This window comes from Curcuma longa, chromosome 1 (genome assembly GCF_044706935.1).
Source record: "Curcuma longa cultivar G26 ecotype Majalengka, Jawa Barat chromosome 1, ITB_CL_G26_1.1, whole genome shotgun sequence".
In the NCBI taxonomy this organism is placed as follows: Eukaryota; Viridiplantae; Streptophyta; class Magnoliopsida; order Zingiberales; family Zingiberaceae; genus Curcuma; species Curcuma longa.
The window spans coordinates 17,742,869-17,757,939 of NC_133861.1; the positions used below are offsets into that span (position 1 = coordinate 17,742,869).

Below are 15,071 nucleotides of genomic sequence, written 5' to 3' on the forward strand. Positions count from 1 at the left end.
AGTAAATCTGCGCTTTTTGCTGCTGCTGTTTTCATTTATGAAACCTGCGCCTTAACATTGTGTGAAACACGTTCATCTAACCATCAATTAAAATACGGAAATCTGAGATACATTCTCGCTTAAGTTTTCTGACTATGATGAAACCTTAATACGGAAATCTCAAGATAACGTACAGAATTGGTAGACTTTTAAAGTTATTATTAAGGTTCTATGTTCAAAACTGGGATTCATCTAAACGAGAGCTTGCTTCCATATTTACTATAATGATAGATTTAATAATACCACTACTCATATTTTGGGGTTTATGTAGATTTGAAATGCAATTGTAGGGTTATTTGATCAAGAACGCATGCAAGAGCATCAATTATGTTCTTAACTTCAGGTTAGGTTTTTCTATATTTGCCCCCAAGCAAAACGCCTGGCTGACTGAACGACGACACCCCCAACAGCAACCCATCGGCCATCGAATCAGAATCTTTTTTTTTTCTTGGATAGAATCTTATACCTGCGGGCCTCGATCTCGTAGTGTCGTAAGGTCTAAATTCTATAAAGCTCCTTCCGCCACACTGCCCCGTACTTCCCACCAAAACCCTAGCCGCCACCGACCCAAAATGGACGCCGTAGCTGATCCACCGGTGCGCGAATTGGAGGCGGCCTCCCTCTCCGCTGACCCCGCCCTGGAGCTCTCTCGCCCCCGCACCTTCATCAAGTCGATTGTCGCTGGCGCGATCGAGGACCTCGTCGGCAGGAAGGTCGTCGTCGGCGGTTGGGTCAAGACTGGGCGCGAGCAGGGGAAGGGATCCTTCGCGTTCCTCGAGCTCAACGACGGCTCCTGCCTCGCGAACCTCCAGGTGATCGTCGACGCGGCGGTGTACCCTTTGTCCCTACTGGTGCCCACCGGCACCTCCGTGCTGGTCGAGGGCGAGCTCAAGAAGCCGCCCGAGGGTACTAAGCAGAGAGTCGAGCTCAGGGTGGAGAAGGTGCTCGAGGTCGGGCCGGTGGATCCGGCGAAGTACCCCCTTCCAAAGACGCGGCTTACGCTCGAGTTTCTTCGTGATTTCGTGCATCTCCGCGCCCGCACCAACACGGTATTCAATTTATCATGTTTGTTTCTCTATTTCCTGTTCTAGTCTGTACTCGATTATGGAAATTTAAAACCACATAAATGCAATTCCTGTCTGAAATTTTGTTTTTATTGGTTGTCATATTAAGTACCATTTTTTTTTTCTCAAATGCCCTTTTTATACAATGTGTTTCTCTGCTAATTGCTCCATTTTGATGTTCTTGTTATTTGTTCCCAATTAATTGTTGCAGATATCTGCGATTGCTCGAATTAGAGATGAACTGGCTTATGCAACCCATACATTCTTCAGGCAAAATGGATTTCGGTACATACATACTCCTATAATCACCACGAGTGATTGTGAGGGAGCTGGTGAGATGTTCCAAGTTACCACACTATTTAGTGATGCTGAAAAGTTGGCGAAAGACTTGCAACAGAATCCTCCGCCATCAAAATCTGATGTTGAGGCTGCTAAGCTTCTTGTCAAAGAAAAAGGAGAAGTTGTCTCAGTACTAAAATCATCAAACTCTAGCAAGGAAGAGATAGTTGCTTCTGTTGCTGAGCTAAACAAGGCAAAGGAAAATGCATCAAAGCTTGAAGAAAGATTTAATTTGAAACCTGGGCTTCTTCAGAAGGATGGAAAGATTGATTATGCAACTGATTTTTTTGGGCGCCAAGCTTTTCTTACAGTATCTGGTCAACTTCAGGTTGAGACATATGCTTGTGCTCTTGGAAATGTGTATACCTTTGGTCCAACTTTTCGAGCAGAGCACTCCCACACATCACGACATTTGGCTGAATTTTGGATGGTTGAACCAGAGATAGCATTTGCTAATCTGGAGGTATAATATTTGAATATTTTGTTATTCTAGTGATGGAAACTTGATGTTTTGCAGTCTAGTGCTAATCACTAGTGTTCTTACACAGATTTGATATTTGTTTCTAGTTCTGCTTGTTGCTTATTATTGCAGTAAAGTTATATATAAAATCTAGATTCTAGTGAGTTGGTTGTAATTTCTTAACTGCAGGATGATATGAACTATGCTGAGAACTATGTGAAATTTCTTTGTCAATGGTTACTTGATAATTGTTTGGAAGACATGGAATTTATGGTCAAGAACTATGATAAGACAGCTATAGAGCGTTTGAAGCTTGTTGCATCTATGCCATTTGAGCGCGTTTCATACACCAAAGCTGTAGAGCTTCTAGCCAATGTGACAGACAGGAAGTTTGAGAACAAGGTGGAATGGGGAGTTGATTTAGCATCAGAACATGAAAGGTACAAATAACATTGTTGCAAAGCATATTTAAAGTTGTCTGGAAGGTTCAAAGGGTTGACAATCTGTCACATTGTTTAGGTATTTGACAGAGGTGATATTCAAAAAGCCAGTCATTGTATATAACTATCCAAGAGGCATTAAAGCATTTTATATGCGGCTCAATGATGATCAAAAGACAGTAGCAGCTATGGATGTGCTTGTGCCCAAGGTATGCCTTCCATTTGGTGCATTTTTCCTTCCAACTGAAACTTTTCCTCCTCATTTTGTGTGTCATCCACCTATTTTTATTTTACTTTAAAGTTCTCTTGCAATCACATTCATGTTATTGGTAAATTTGTTGTTTTTAGGTTGGTGAACTGATTGGAGGAAGCCAAAGAGAGGAGCGTTTAGAGATCCTCACTAAAAGGTACAGATAGTTAAATTTAAATATTCAGTTGTATTTAGCTGTGGTCAACTAGTATGCTTGAACATTACATGTGTGATATTTATTTCTTCCTTTTTCATTTAAAATTTATCATGTATACATTTATTTATTTGTTTCTTTAAAATCATGATTCCAAAGAGTTTGGAGGCTAGAACCAACTCCATTAATCATGTTGGATGCATGACTGGGCATGAGATCTGTCAGGGTTATTTTTCAATGTTGAAGTCTCATAATCACTTTCTATTGTTCACGAGGAAATTCAAAATTTTAGGCAAAATTAGAATATCCCTCCATTTTTCTTTCTAGGATGTTTCATGCTTTGAAATTAAATTTCACAAGATTTGTCTTCTATGCATGTGTATGAGTGAGAAGATATGTTTGCATTATGACTGACTGGATTCTTCAGTGAAGTCATGCTTTTAGAAATTTGAAAAGTGCACTATTGTTGCACCTGGTCAGAATATTCTTCCACTTTTAGCTTGTTTACTTCTCTTCATTTGTTTTGTTGAAGTTTATTGGGCCTTGTTTGATCTGCTTTTTCAGAATTGAAGATTCAGGGTTGCCTCTTGAGCCTTATGAATGGTACCTAGATCTCCGACGTTTTGGCACCGTCAAACACAGTGGATTCGGCTTGGGTTTTGAACGCATGATTCTTTTTGCCACTGGCATAGACAACATCAGAGATGTTATACCTTTTCCAAGATATCCAGGAAGGGCTGATCTTTGATTATCCCATTGTCTTCTCTTACTGGTATCATCATTGCTTATCGTTATGTTATTTAAACGGATGGATTTTATTTGTGCCTAGTATAGGGAAATCTCATACTAAACCTAAGAATAGATGTTATCTTCATATCAATCTCAGAAATACTGATTTTTTCTCATCAGTTGTTGGATTTGTTTGTTTAATTTTAACTAAAGCTTGCCATCTATACTTAATCTTGAAACTTCTGGCTGTTGTTTATTCAAAACATCAAAACCTACTCCTGGACATAATGGGGGCTACTGTTCCGTCCAACCCAACCTAACCAAACTGTTATATCTATTAATTCATTTAGTTTGATTCTGATTTCGATGATGTTAGTCAAATGGAACGTGCCAACTAGTTAAACTATAACGAGCACAAGGAATATAAGCTTGATCAATCTTATTGGTGCATCTAATAGTGTCATTTCATTTTTCATCTCTTTTGAATCACGAGTGTGAATTGAATTTCTTATTGTCAGCCTTGGTAGAACCTGATGATGACTGTTTGAAGTTATTTCATCATTTGTGGACATCCTGCCATCTCCGGTTGAGTGGAGTGGCTACCTTTTCATTGGGTGATCCTCTATGACTTCCACTGCACGCGTGAAGAGTGCATGAATCTCTTTCTCTGGTCTTCTCATTTTACCGCCCTGAGTCTGACCACCTTATCCCTTCCCCATTCTAGTGTGGAATAATCTCATGGAATTGAAAGAACACAGAGAATTACTGTCCTCTTGAAATTTTGCTAACATTTTCATTTTGCTCTTCAGACTTTGCAAAATTGTTTCACTTTTCTTGTTTTGTTGTTCTCTTCCTCGTAGGAAATAGGATTAGGCAAAGGGTCGCAGTTTGACAAAGTTTAAGAGGACATTTTATTGATTTATTTATTTTTGTCTTCGAGTGTAAAATAAAAGTCAGAAAAAGAGATGAACGTAGACACCACGTCATGTCAATCAATTTGATAGTATGATTATCTGCAATTTCTTCCCATAAATAATTTTAAATAAGCATATTCATGAATGATATTATTTGTCTTTTTATTGTTCTATTTATCATTTTCGTTGACCGCGTGTTCCTGATTTTTTTCAAGTGGAGAAAGTTTCCAAGACAGTGGGTTTCTACCTGTAATCTAACCATTAAAACGACCGGAATATATGTCAAGTGGTTTAATGTCAGGATCAGACCGGTTTATTGGACTAGAAATTCAATTTTTTCTTCTTTAATGTGCTTTTGCCATTTTACCAAATCACGCCTTCATATTTGGGTTTTGAGTTTAGCGTGAATCACACTCCAAAAAAATAACACACGGATGTTTATAACATTAAATGTTTGTTATACCAGAATTTCATGTATTTCTAGACTACAATTAAATGTTTGGGTTTTCTTCAAATTTTTTATAGTTACTCTAAGTTTCTTAAAAATAATTTAGAAAAAAAAATTATACAAAGCGTGATTTAATAAACAATAATGATTTATTCTTTCAAAAGCAAATACCAAAAGCATAAAATGTCCATTTCCTTCTGTTTGTACAATTTATCCTTTCAGATTTTTTTATAAAAAATGTTCTGTACTTCCACGAATCGGTTCGATTACCATTAAAATCCATTTGATATTTGTCTTTAAATTCCATGTGTCGTTTGCTCATTCGCTGGTATCTGTTTATTATTTAATACAACCACAACAGAGACCCGCATCCAATTGGACCTTTTTTTATAAATGGTTTGAAAAAGTCAAAATAAAATTTCGAATTAGTTGAATTTAATATTTTTAATATTTGGCTTTTTTTTAATGACATCAGCAATAAAGTCGATTCCAAGTCGGTCCCTCTCCAACTTCCCTCGGCTCTTCTTTTTAAGCGTTGGTGGGAGTTTGAAATCAACCAATAAATTATTCTTCCTCCATTTTTCGACTTTAGAAGCCATTCATCTCCACCAATTCACCACGAACATTAACTCCTCCAAATCCGATGAGAGACATGGTCGCCTGCTTCGGCCACCACGCCGTCAAGGTCGCCGAATCCACCTGCTCCGGCTCCGGCTTCGGCTCCGGCGGCGGACTCAGCCCCTCTCCGCCCCAGTCGGAGAACACCGTCTGCTGCTCCTACGGTGCGACCCTCTCCTCCCGCAAGCAGCTCCGCATCGAACTAACCTGGCGCCGGATCGCCTCCGGCGACGCCTTCCTCTCCGTTGCCATCGATATCGAGGGCTCCGCCACCCACCGCGTGATACTGCGCAGGAAGAAGGGAAGCCGGGCGTTCTCGGCTGGGGCCGCCGCCTGCAACCTCCACTGGGACGTCTCCGCGGCCAAGTTCGCCGGCGCGGCGCCGGATCCGGCGAAGGACTTTTACCTCGTGATTATTGCCGACCAGGAGCTGGTTCTACAGCTCGGAGATCTGAGCGGGCATTTCGTCGAACGCATGGAACACCCGCCGCGGGCTGCCGAATACTGCGCCGTGCTCTACGCCCGGCGCGAGCGGGTGTTTGGCGCCACCCACTACTCGACCAAGGCGGTTTTCCGCGACGGCGGCAGCGAGCACGAGGTGATGGTGCGGTGCAAGGGGGGAGAGGGAGAGAGCGAGCAGGCCGCCACAGGGGACGCCGGCGAGCTCTACTTCTGCGTGGATCGGAAGAGGTTGATTGACGTGAGGGAGGTCAAGTTGAACTTTAGAGGAAATCGGACGATCTACCTCGACGGATCGACTATCGACGTTCTCTGGGACGTCCACGACTGGTGGTTCAAGGGATCGCCCTCGGCCTCCGCCTCCAGCAGCGGCGCAACCTTCATGTTCCGGACTAGGAGCGCCATGGAAAGCACGCTGTGGTGGGAGGAGGAGATGGCAAAAGGTGCGTCTCAATTCACTCTCTTGATCCAGGTTTTCAAGAACTGATCTGGATTCCAAAGATTTTTGCGTCTTCTCTCGATTAAAATTTCCTCTTCTAAAAATCTACTTATTTTCTTATAATAAAAGAAATCTGAAACGGATGATAAATGAACAGTGGTTTTTTTGGGAGCATTTGTGATTTCTATGCTTTGATTCATTGAATCTCCCCGTACAAAGAAACTACTTGCGCAAAACACAAAATTGCTGATGTTCTTTCATACGTAGAAGATTTTTCTCGGGTTCAAGGGTGATTAAAGATTGTGAGAGTTCAGTTGACTATCTTAGAATTGAACTTATCTGTACAATATGCAGGAGTTTGATTTGGATGACCGAGTTAGAAGTCAATTTTGTTGTCATTGAATTTTTCAGCTAAATGTTGGCCAAAATCAAATAAGCCCCATCCTCAAAAGCACTGCAAAGTTATCAAAGTGAGTTAAAAAATTAAAAGAAAAACTATAAAAAGGAAAAAAGAGAAGAAATTCTCCTCCCAAGGTCTTTGCGACAAATTGTTCTATATCCCATAAGATTTTTAGAGGTTTCAAGCTTCAAACTGAGTTATTCTACCAAAGAGAATACAGATCTCAATTCTGATGTTATTTTAATTGCTGGCAACAATTCTTAAGAACGCAGCAGGCAAAAAAGCAAAGAAACACAATACCAATGCAACAGCACTTGCAAATTCTGAAGTTGTATGGCATAAATATTTCTGTTACTGGGAAGGAAATTTGTTGATCCAAATGCCCTTATAATGCACATCAAGAGATCTGAAAGGCAGTGCTTAACAGTGCCAGATATCCGAGGTGTATGAGCCTGCGCAGCTTTTCTCTCTACTGAAGCTATCCAAGGAGGAAACAGGAAGAGTTCTTGTAGTTAAAATAGCTGCTTCTTCCACATTTAGCCCAAGAAAGATGTGATTTTTGTATTCATGTGTTGTTGGACATATCCAACTAAATCCCAGGCGAAGAGAAGTTGGCTCCTCAGTCCTTAGTGATCCACCTGCTTCCATGCACCTCAAACCCACCATGGCCAGTGTCACTGTTTTCTCCTCCACTTTCTGCACTTTTATGCCCGGATTTTTCTACTTGTCTTCTTCCTCTCTTGGCCGCACTGTCACTAACACTTCCATTCAAGAGCGGGTCGTCGATTCCACGAACTCGCTTAGCCAGCGAAGATGAACCCATACTACTGTCATCCTTGGTTTTTAACTTTCCCTTTTCATGCTTTCTTATGTTCTCTGAAAATCTGTGAAGCTTCCGATTGAATCGTGTGAAACCCTTCTCCATGGGTTCCACTGCATGTGTGACTGTAAACTTTAGATCATTCACAATCTGGAAAAGAAAAATGCAGGATCATGTAAAAAGAATTGGCGTCGACTTCACTTGCACAAATTTTCCACACAATAGGAGCTAATAAGCAGACGAGATATCTCAATTCTAATATCAGTTTTTATGCTTCATCTATGACAATTAAGTCATGTCCTTGCTGAAGGGTACCACTTCATCTGATCAAAAGGGTGATTGCTCTCTTAGACAATATGAGATTCTTGGAGTGTTTCTCCACGAAATAAGATGCGAGTAAACAGATGTTTGTATGATGCAAGTAGATAACAAAGAATGCATCTGGATGTTGTTATATTGATTGGCTAACTACTTTTTTATCTAATAGCTCAAATTTTTGAGATAAATAATTAGCCAGTCAACTTTAATATGACATATGTAGGAGTTCAGATCCTGCTTGTGTCAAAAAAAAGCAATAATAACTATCTAATCAAATTGTACTTTGAATTTAAGCCAATTAAATGAAGCTATGAAGCACAGAATCCACCCACACCTGAATTGTAACTATTAAAAATGAGAATATATATATAAAGCCCGTGTTTTCAACAGGGATATTGGAGTGGAAACAGTGATGAGATAAAAGTGCTCTAAAGATGCAATCATAAGAACTACCATATTTCTCCTTCCTTTTCTTTCTCAAAACCTTTTTGAATCTTTACCTCATTATTTTACTACAATAATAACAGTCTTATCCCACTAGGTGGGGTTGGCACCTCATTTATTCTATTGAAATGACAAAATATTTCTTTGGCCAAGTCAAGGCCTGATCAGATCAGAATTCTTACGGGAGAAAATCAACAAGAATATTAGTGGAATGCAGTAATCAGAGTGAATGTGGAACTTACATATTCTCCTCCTCCAACAAATACATCTCGAACACTTTCTCTAATAGCTGTAGAACTCTTGCTAGCAAGATCAGGTTGGGGCAGCCTAAGCTTTATTGGTCGTTCACTGTCCCTGACCTCATCAGGGTCTAAAGGGCAATCTAAAGATGCATAGTCACCAAGAACAGCCACGCCACTAGTAATTCGTTCACCCATTAGCTTGTATGGTTCAGCAGGGAACACGTAGAGATGCACAATCGAAGCAATAAACATCTGTACTGGAATAACTAATCTATTAGATTTTTATCTAGATAGTAGTCTTTAATGCAGGAATTCAAGTATAAGGCTTTTTACAGATAATGAGTCACCTGAAAGACAACTTTCAAAAGATAAGGAACAGCATAGATCAACAGAAAATATACACAAAAGAACATAATCAACAAATAATACAGCATCCATAATCAATTCCTTTCCACTTCTTAAAAAATAGTGATCCTCCAGAAGAAAATAAGTGAAAATTCTTATCTTTAACCAACAAATTTACCATAAATAAACATGAACCAGTTTTATGGACTAGGAAAATTAACACATTGCTTCAGTGCAATTTCAGTATCTCAAATAGCATATTTATAGATATGGTAATGTATCATGTATTAGATTAAATATAAGACAGGATTACCTCCATACAAATAATGAAGTCCTGTACACTTGATTTAAACTGCAAATTTTGAGCTATAGGACTTTCAAATAAATTCCAACTAAAAAGTAGGGCAATCGCCACATCTTGCCACCATGTTAGAAAAACTATTGATTTGAACATCAGGAACTTGGCGAGTGGCTTTATATGAGCTAGTTCATTCTTTGTAGCAGCATAAAATAAGACCAAACAATACAATGCCCAAGACTGACTGAAATTGAGAACTACAGCCATATAGGGGTACCTACAAAATTAAGATGAGATCAGAGGTTTTTCATGTTAAATAAACAACATCAGCCAAGAGATACAAAAAAAAAAGATGAGATTTTTAGATAGGATAGATTTGTTCCCTCTTTAAATTAATGCATTGAAAATCAGATGATTGTTCATAGTTGTTAGAAATTATGAGGTGGCCATACCCATCAGAATAACGGGAGAGAAGAAACATTGTTTCTGCCCTATGACTGGTAGTGCCAATATTAGCTTTCTTCATCAAGCTGAACAACGTTGCTCTTATAGGTACCCATCTCAAAACAAGTTTGATTGTATTTCTTAAGGCCAAGAGTTCAATTCTATCAGATTCAATAACCAATATGTGACTGAAAGCAATGCATTTCTTTTAAAATATTATTATATATATAATGACTCATTCCAAGATATGAACGCCTATCAATTACATGGCTTCTAGAATTTTGACATGCTGTATTCTTCTAGTCATTTAGGGTTGTAACAGTTATATTTCACATAGCAACAAGTATCCTTTTCTGGAAGAGAGAAGTTTTAATAAGCATATTCTAATTTGATGATGACATGCTCCATTAACCTGTATGATTTTCATTTTGCTAAATATCTACCACAAAAGGTATCATACTCCAGATTGACAATTGATGATGAAAAAAGAAAGAATATTTATAAGATTTACATGTAGTCATGCATTATAATTGCTCTCATAAATTGACAATTTTGATGCATCCAACTTGGAACTCTGTGTCAACCAACTTGGGGAAGGCAATTGGTTATCCAGCTTATAACAAAGCTGTTTACTAATCTAAATTGAAATGCTAGTTTAACTTTAAAAATACATGAAAAGAGACAAGTACCACACATATATCATTAAGCCACAATCTCAACTTGGACTTGACTTACCCACAGTTCCACTTAAACTCTCCTTCACAATATACTCCAAAAGCTTCAAGAACCACAGCTAAAATCGCAGTAAAAGTTTTTATTATCATCTGTATGAAATGACCAGGAGTAGGGGAGTAGGGTGAACTAATTCATCTGTTAAAAAGAGAAATCTAACAATCATTCAGAAAAAGCTTACATATTGAACAATTCCAATCTTGATACTCTGGTAAAACCACTCGCTTAGTTTCCATGGTTTCAAAAAATAGTTCATTGGAAAAGGATGCTTTATTATTCCCTTCTCAGAAACATTCTCTAGTAAGGTTGTTTTGGAGGTAACACCACCTTGTCTGTTCAAAAATTCAATTGTTCTCTCTTCACCACCTACAGCAGAGCAGGGGAGATAATCAGAAATAATAGCAAAATCCTGATGAGGAAAGCACAATGCATGCTCATGTCAAATTACGACATGTTTTTGAGATATAATGATAGCTAGATCTAATAAAATATCATGGTTACAACAGGCAAAATTGATCTAATAATAGTTTCAACAGGCAAAATTACATTAAAAATGGTGCTAAGCAGAAAAACCTGGCTATTTCATGCAAAAAAGTGAAAAGAAAGGAGCAATTTGATGACATGGCCAAATGCTTAATTGATATGATTTGTATTCTAGCATGCATCCATCATGCAGAAACATATAAATCTTTCTGGTTACAAACTAATGTTAACAAGAAGTTGATCAATTAGAATTCTAATTTTCCTATAAGATTTCTGCCAATAAACCAAAAGCAACAAAAATTTTCTCTCATGCATGAACTAATTAAATCTTAGCCAATAAGAAACAATTCTGGCTTCAACTTGAATGAGATCATTATGCAAACCAAATAAGAAATATCAAACAAGTTATCTAACTGAATAATTATGCAAGAACTGACGAATTTGGTAAATAAATAAATGATGCAATGTAGTGGCACCCATAACTGCACTAGAATATTGCTAGCATTAGATTTCAATTGACACCTTGATAAATGCAAAAACAAGTATAATAATCAAGGTAGAGTAAGAAAGAGTTTAGTGTTCAAAAACATAGATTTGTCGTTATCCATAAAATTTTGAGATATCACTACTGAACATGTAGCAATCAGTTAATATCAGTAATTACAAACTAGAGATATTGCTTTAAAAAAATTCAACTTGAATGGAAGTATGTCTTCTATGATTGGAGAGCATAAAATGTGTGTTTCTTACCTGGGAAAAACAGAAATGGAAACAAAGTGAGAAAGATTTCTCTAATGGTACCTTACTTCCATTTCCTTAGAAATAGAGAGAAGGAAGAGAGGGGAAAATCTTTCCTCAGTTTTTGCCAATTCAATTTTCATCTGATATGGGTGCAAAAGTTATTGTTCGAATGCAATGAAACAAACCAAGAGAAAGAATAACAAAAAGTTGATGTAATTATCAGTTGTTTTCAGTCAGATCCCAGAATGGTGACTATAAGAATCTCATAGCAAATAAGCAAAAGAGACATTTCTGTTCTATACTAAACATGATTTAAATGTTAGCATATTGAGATCTCCAGCCTAACTAAATCCAAATAATCCACTGACAATACAGTTTGACATATTGCTACTTAGAAAGAGAAAAATCACAACTATTTTGCATTTATGCATGAATAAAATTTTCAAGGCATGAGGAATATAATCAGATTATATAGAAGAATTTTCATTGTGATAGACGCATACCCAGGCAAGCAACAAGGTATCTTCCAAAGCAATACATGGCAAAGGCCTCGTAACAATCTCGCAGAATCTCACAATCAGCACTGATAGACGGATTCACCAGTGATACATACTAAATTCAAATAACAAACAACTCAGCAATGTTTTTAATGAAACACAGATTGATAATTTGGCTGCAATTCAACATGTCAAATACTTCCTGGAAACGAATCGAACCAAAGGAAAAGTCCAGACTGGAATAAAATTATAGCAAAAATCTTGAGAAAATTCCCAAGAATGAACAAGAATATTAACATCATTGTTAATCAATATTTAGCACACTTGGCTAGGGAAAACCAATTTATACTCAACATTAAGAAATATATGTGAAAATGTTTTCACTATGATGGCAAACTGCTTAAAGAATCCACAATGCCACGAGAACATCCTAGGGGCTGGAAGGTTGATATTCTGATATGCAAAATTATGCAACAACTGGAAATTTAATTATGTGTCCTAAAAGAATCAACCTTAGAACCCACCACCAATTGCTTGCTTGCCCACAAAAGAAATAAAACAAATAAAACAAGAAAATGACATATATGAAAACACACCAAAATTTCAGACTGTAGAAAACTCCAAAGAATGAACAAGAATATCAATGTCATCAACAAGCAAATACCATGTGTTGAAAACCAATCAATAAGCATATGAGAAATGTATGTGAAGACATTTTCATTGTGTTCACACATCAATTAAAGAGCCTAAATGTCAACTCAATATACCAAATATTTCATGGAAAAAGAATCAAACATCATCAACGTGTGTGTGTGAGAGAGAGGGAGGAGAGAATGGGTGGCAACTTATAAGTTGAGGTAAAGCACTTAAACCGCATTCTTTGAATCAACTTACAGTTATTAATGTATTGGAAAAACATTGTTGATTAGTAAATATGTTAAATAGTTCTATCGAACACCAAATTTTGACTAACAACTGTCATATGCTGGCGTCATGAATGTGGACACCTCAATAACTTCAGAAGAAATAATAATACTCACATTCATCATGCATCAAGTATGAATTACAATTAAATTTCCACATTCAATGAACATAAAATACTCCAAAATATTCATATATTACAAAGACTTGCCAAAAAGAATTAATGTACTAAGCTTCTGAGAATTCAACTTTTAAATTATTTAGAAAGCATGAAACAACTATTTATTGCTTTCTGCACTGTGCAATAATCATTTACCAGAGTTTCATAAAATGCTATGCCCAATAAACTTTTTTTCTAAAAGCATTCATTATCATTATATATATAATATATTGATTGAACAAAAATGGAAATTAATAAATGAAAACATCCGTAAGGTCTCAATTTAACTGACATATAAATACTTGAAGTTTCATTAAGTTCCAATTGGCTTCCCTTAATGGACTCCTATTGATGTGGAAACTATATCACATACAATATTGACTTCCATTCAAGTGTTGAAGGTCTCATCACATACCATTTTACAACCATGCTTGTGTAATATTCAGCAATACTACATCTTAGCAAGTATATATCACCCTAAATGCAAGCATATATCACCCTAAATGCAAGCACTTAGCATCAAAAGAACTTGTGGTCAAGTCCACGTTCACTTTGCGGTAATATATTAATGTGAAACCAAATTTATTACTCATATATGCTCCTATTATGTGCTCCAAAAAATGTTTTTTTTTTCATTTTACCAACACACAAAAAACCCATGTTTCACCAATTGCTGGCCTTATAAACTAAATGGCACAGCAAGAATAGATTAAGATTCACCAAATTGTATCATTTAGTGAGTAGAGAACTTACCGATTCAACTGAATAGCAAGGGACCATTAAGATGACACCAACTAGAAACTTCTGCTCCTGCAGCAGGAAAAAGTAAGGTTATAGAACAACTATATGAAGCAAAATTCAGTAAACCAGCCGATGAAAAGAATATGCAGAACCTCTGGATTTTTGTATGATGAGAGGTGTTGGAATAGAAGGAACATGGAAAGAAACAGCGTGATAACAACCAAGGCACCACCAATAGCCGCGGCCCATCCGGGTGAGGAATAAGATAATAGATTTAGGTAAAGCTTCTCTATCGGACCCATTATGTAAAACAACTCTCAACTGCCTTGGTATCTCACAGTCTCTGCGCATAATTCAATCAATGTGCTGCAAGAACCAGTAAATGTACCATCAATCGCGTAAAGTGATAGAAAGATTGAATTTTGCGACCAAAAGATCCATTCCTAAGCTTGAGCTTTGAGATTGAAACATCTGCATAAATCAGTAACGAGAAACTGACATCTATACCGACAAATCCCACGTCTAATCCGCGATGGCACAATCCATTTGACGTCAGATATAACCTACGCGAACAGCAGCAAGGATTCCGATGGTGCCGCAGGACCAGCAATACTCTAGAGATTCAAAAACCAAACAACAATGAAGAAACCAAAGAGATCTCACATCCAATCGAAACTAACGGCAAAATAAGCAATGTTTCCAGAAATCTGTGAAGTGGGAACCCCTCGATTGAAGAGACAGCTATATAACTACTCCAACGTCGATAAAGCACGCTGGAGAATGGGAGGATTCTCAGGGGACGACACACAGGAGGCGGATCGAGATGGGCAACGGCGAGAGGAGCGAAGCGATCGGAAGAGTTCAGGCTCGGAATTTACGGTGGCTCGGCGTTGGAGAGCATCAGCGGGCGGAGAGACGAGACGGAGAAGTATGGAGCGTTGGATGGCGATCTAACGGAGCAGGCAAGGAACCAAAAAAAGTGCGATGGACGGCAGAGATCGAGCGGACGATGTGCATGATCTTGCTCCGACCAGACGGTTAGCTGAGTGGACTGACTTTCGCGGTGCATTTACAATTTTTTTTAATGTAATTCGAAAATTTATATTTAATTCGAAATGATTTGAGTTCGATT

General features: G+C 37.8%; 2 protein-coding genes and 1 pseudogene across 4 annotated transcripts; 2 read left to right on the forward strand and 1 right to left on the reverse strand.

Moving 5' to 3' along the window:
- Positions 1-565: 565 nt before the first annotated feature.
- LOC141812521 (asparagine--tRNA ligase, cytoplasmic 1-like) lies at positions 566-3,654 on the forward strand. The gene is made up of 6 exons (XM_074700515.1): positions 566-1,088; positions 1,315-1,905; positions 2,092-2,342; positions 2,422-2,551; positions 2,691-2,749; positions 3,311-3,654. The coding sequence occupies exons 1-6, from the start codon at positions 612-614 to the stop codon at positions 3,492-3,494; spliced, it is 1,692 nt and encodes a 563-aa protein (XP_074556616.1). The 5' UTR covers positions 566-611; the 3' UTR covers positions 3,495-3,654.
- A 1,700-nt stretch (positions 3,655-5,354) lies between these two features.
- On the forward strand, positions 5,355-6,896 carry LOC141819310 (uncharacterized; annotated as a pseudogene).
- A 171-nt stretch (positions 6,897-7,067) lies between these two features.
- LOC141819080 (protein LAZ1-like) lies at positions 7,068-14,818 on the reverse strand. 3 transcript variants are annotated; one of them, XM_074706476.1, is made up of 10 exons: positions 14,662-14,818; positions 14,439-14,553; positions 14,092-14,305; positions 13,952-14,008; positions 12,124-12,232; positions 10,578-10,762; positions 10,400-10,488; positions 9,236-9,497; positions 8,578-8,829; positions 7,068-7,723 (listed from the first exon to the last, which is right to left on the reverse strand). In XM_074706476.1, exons 3-10 carry the CDS (start codon positions 14,239-14,241, stop codon positions 7,373-7,375), a joined length of 1,455 nt encoding a protein of 484 aa, XP_074562577.1. In that variant the 5' UTR covers positions 14,242-14,305; positions 14,439-14,553; positions 14,662-14,818; the 3' UTR covers positions 7,068-7,372. The 3 variants fall into 3 exon arrangements, with proteins under 3 accessions (XP_074562577.1, XP_074562686.1, XP_074562630.1); XM_074706585.1 differs by having other exon boundaries at positions 14,460-14,818; XM_074706529.1 differs by having other exon boundaries at positions 14,447-14,818.
- Between the last annotated feature and the right edge of the window lie 253 nt (positions 14,819-15,071).

Coding starts and splice junctions, on each gene's coding strand:
- LOC141812521 (XM_074700515.1), top strand. CDS start 612: ATGGACGCCGTAGCTGATCCACCGGTGCGCGAATTGGAGGCGGCCTCC. Junction 1,089..1,314: donor TCCGCGCCCGCACCAACACG/GTATTCAATTTA, acceptor TAATTGTTGCAG/ATATCTGCGATTGCTCGAAT. Junction 1,906..2,091: donor TAGCATTTGCTAATCTGGAG/GTATAATATTTG, acceptor TCTTAACTGCAG/GATGATATGAACTATGCTGA.
- LOC141819080 (XM_074706476.1), bottom strand. CDS start 14,241: ATGGGTCCGATAGAGAAGCTTTACCTAAATCTATTATCTTATTCCTCA. Junction 12,233..13,951: donor CTTGCTATTCAGTTGAATCG/GTAAGTTCTCTA, acceptor ATTTGAATTTAG/TATGTATCACTGGTGAATCC. Junction 8,830..9,235: donor ACTTCATTATTTGTATGGAG/GTAATCCTGTCT, acceptor ATTCCAGTACAG/ATGTTTATTGCTTCGATTGT.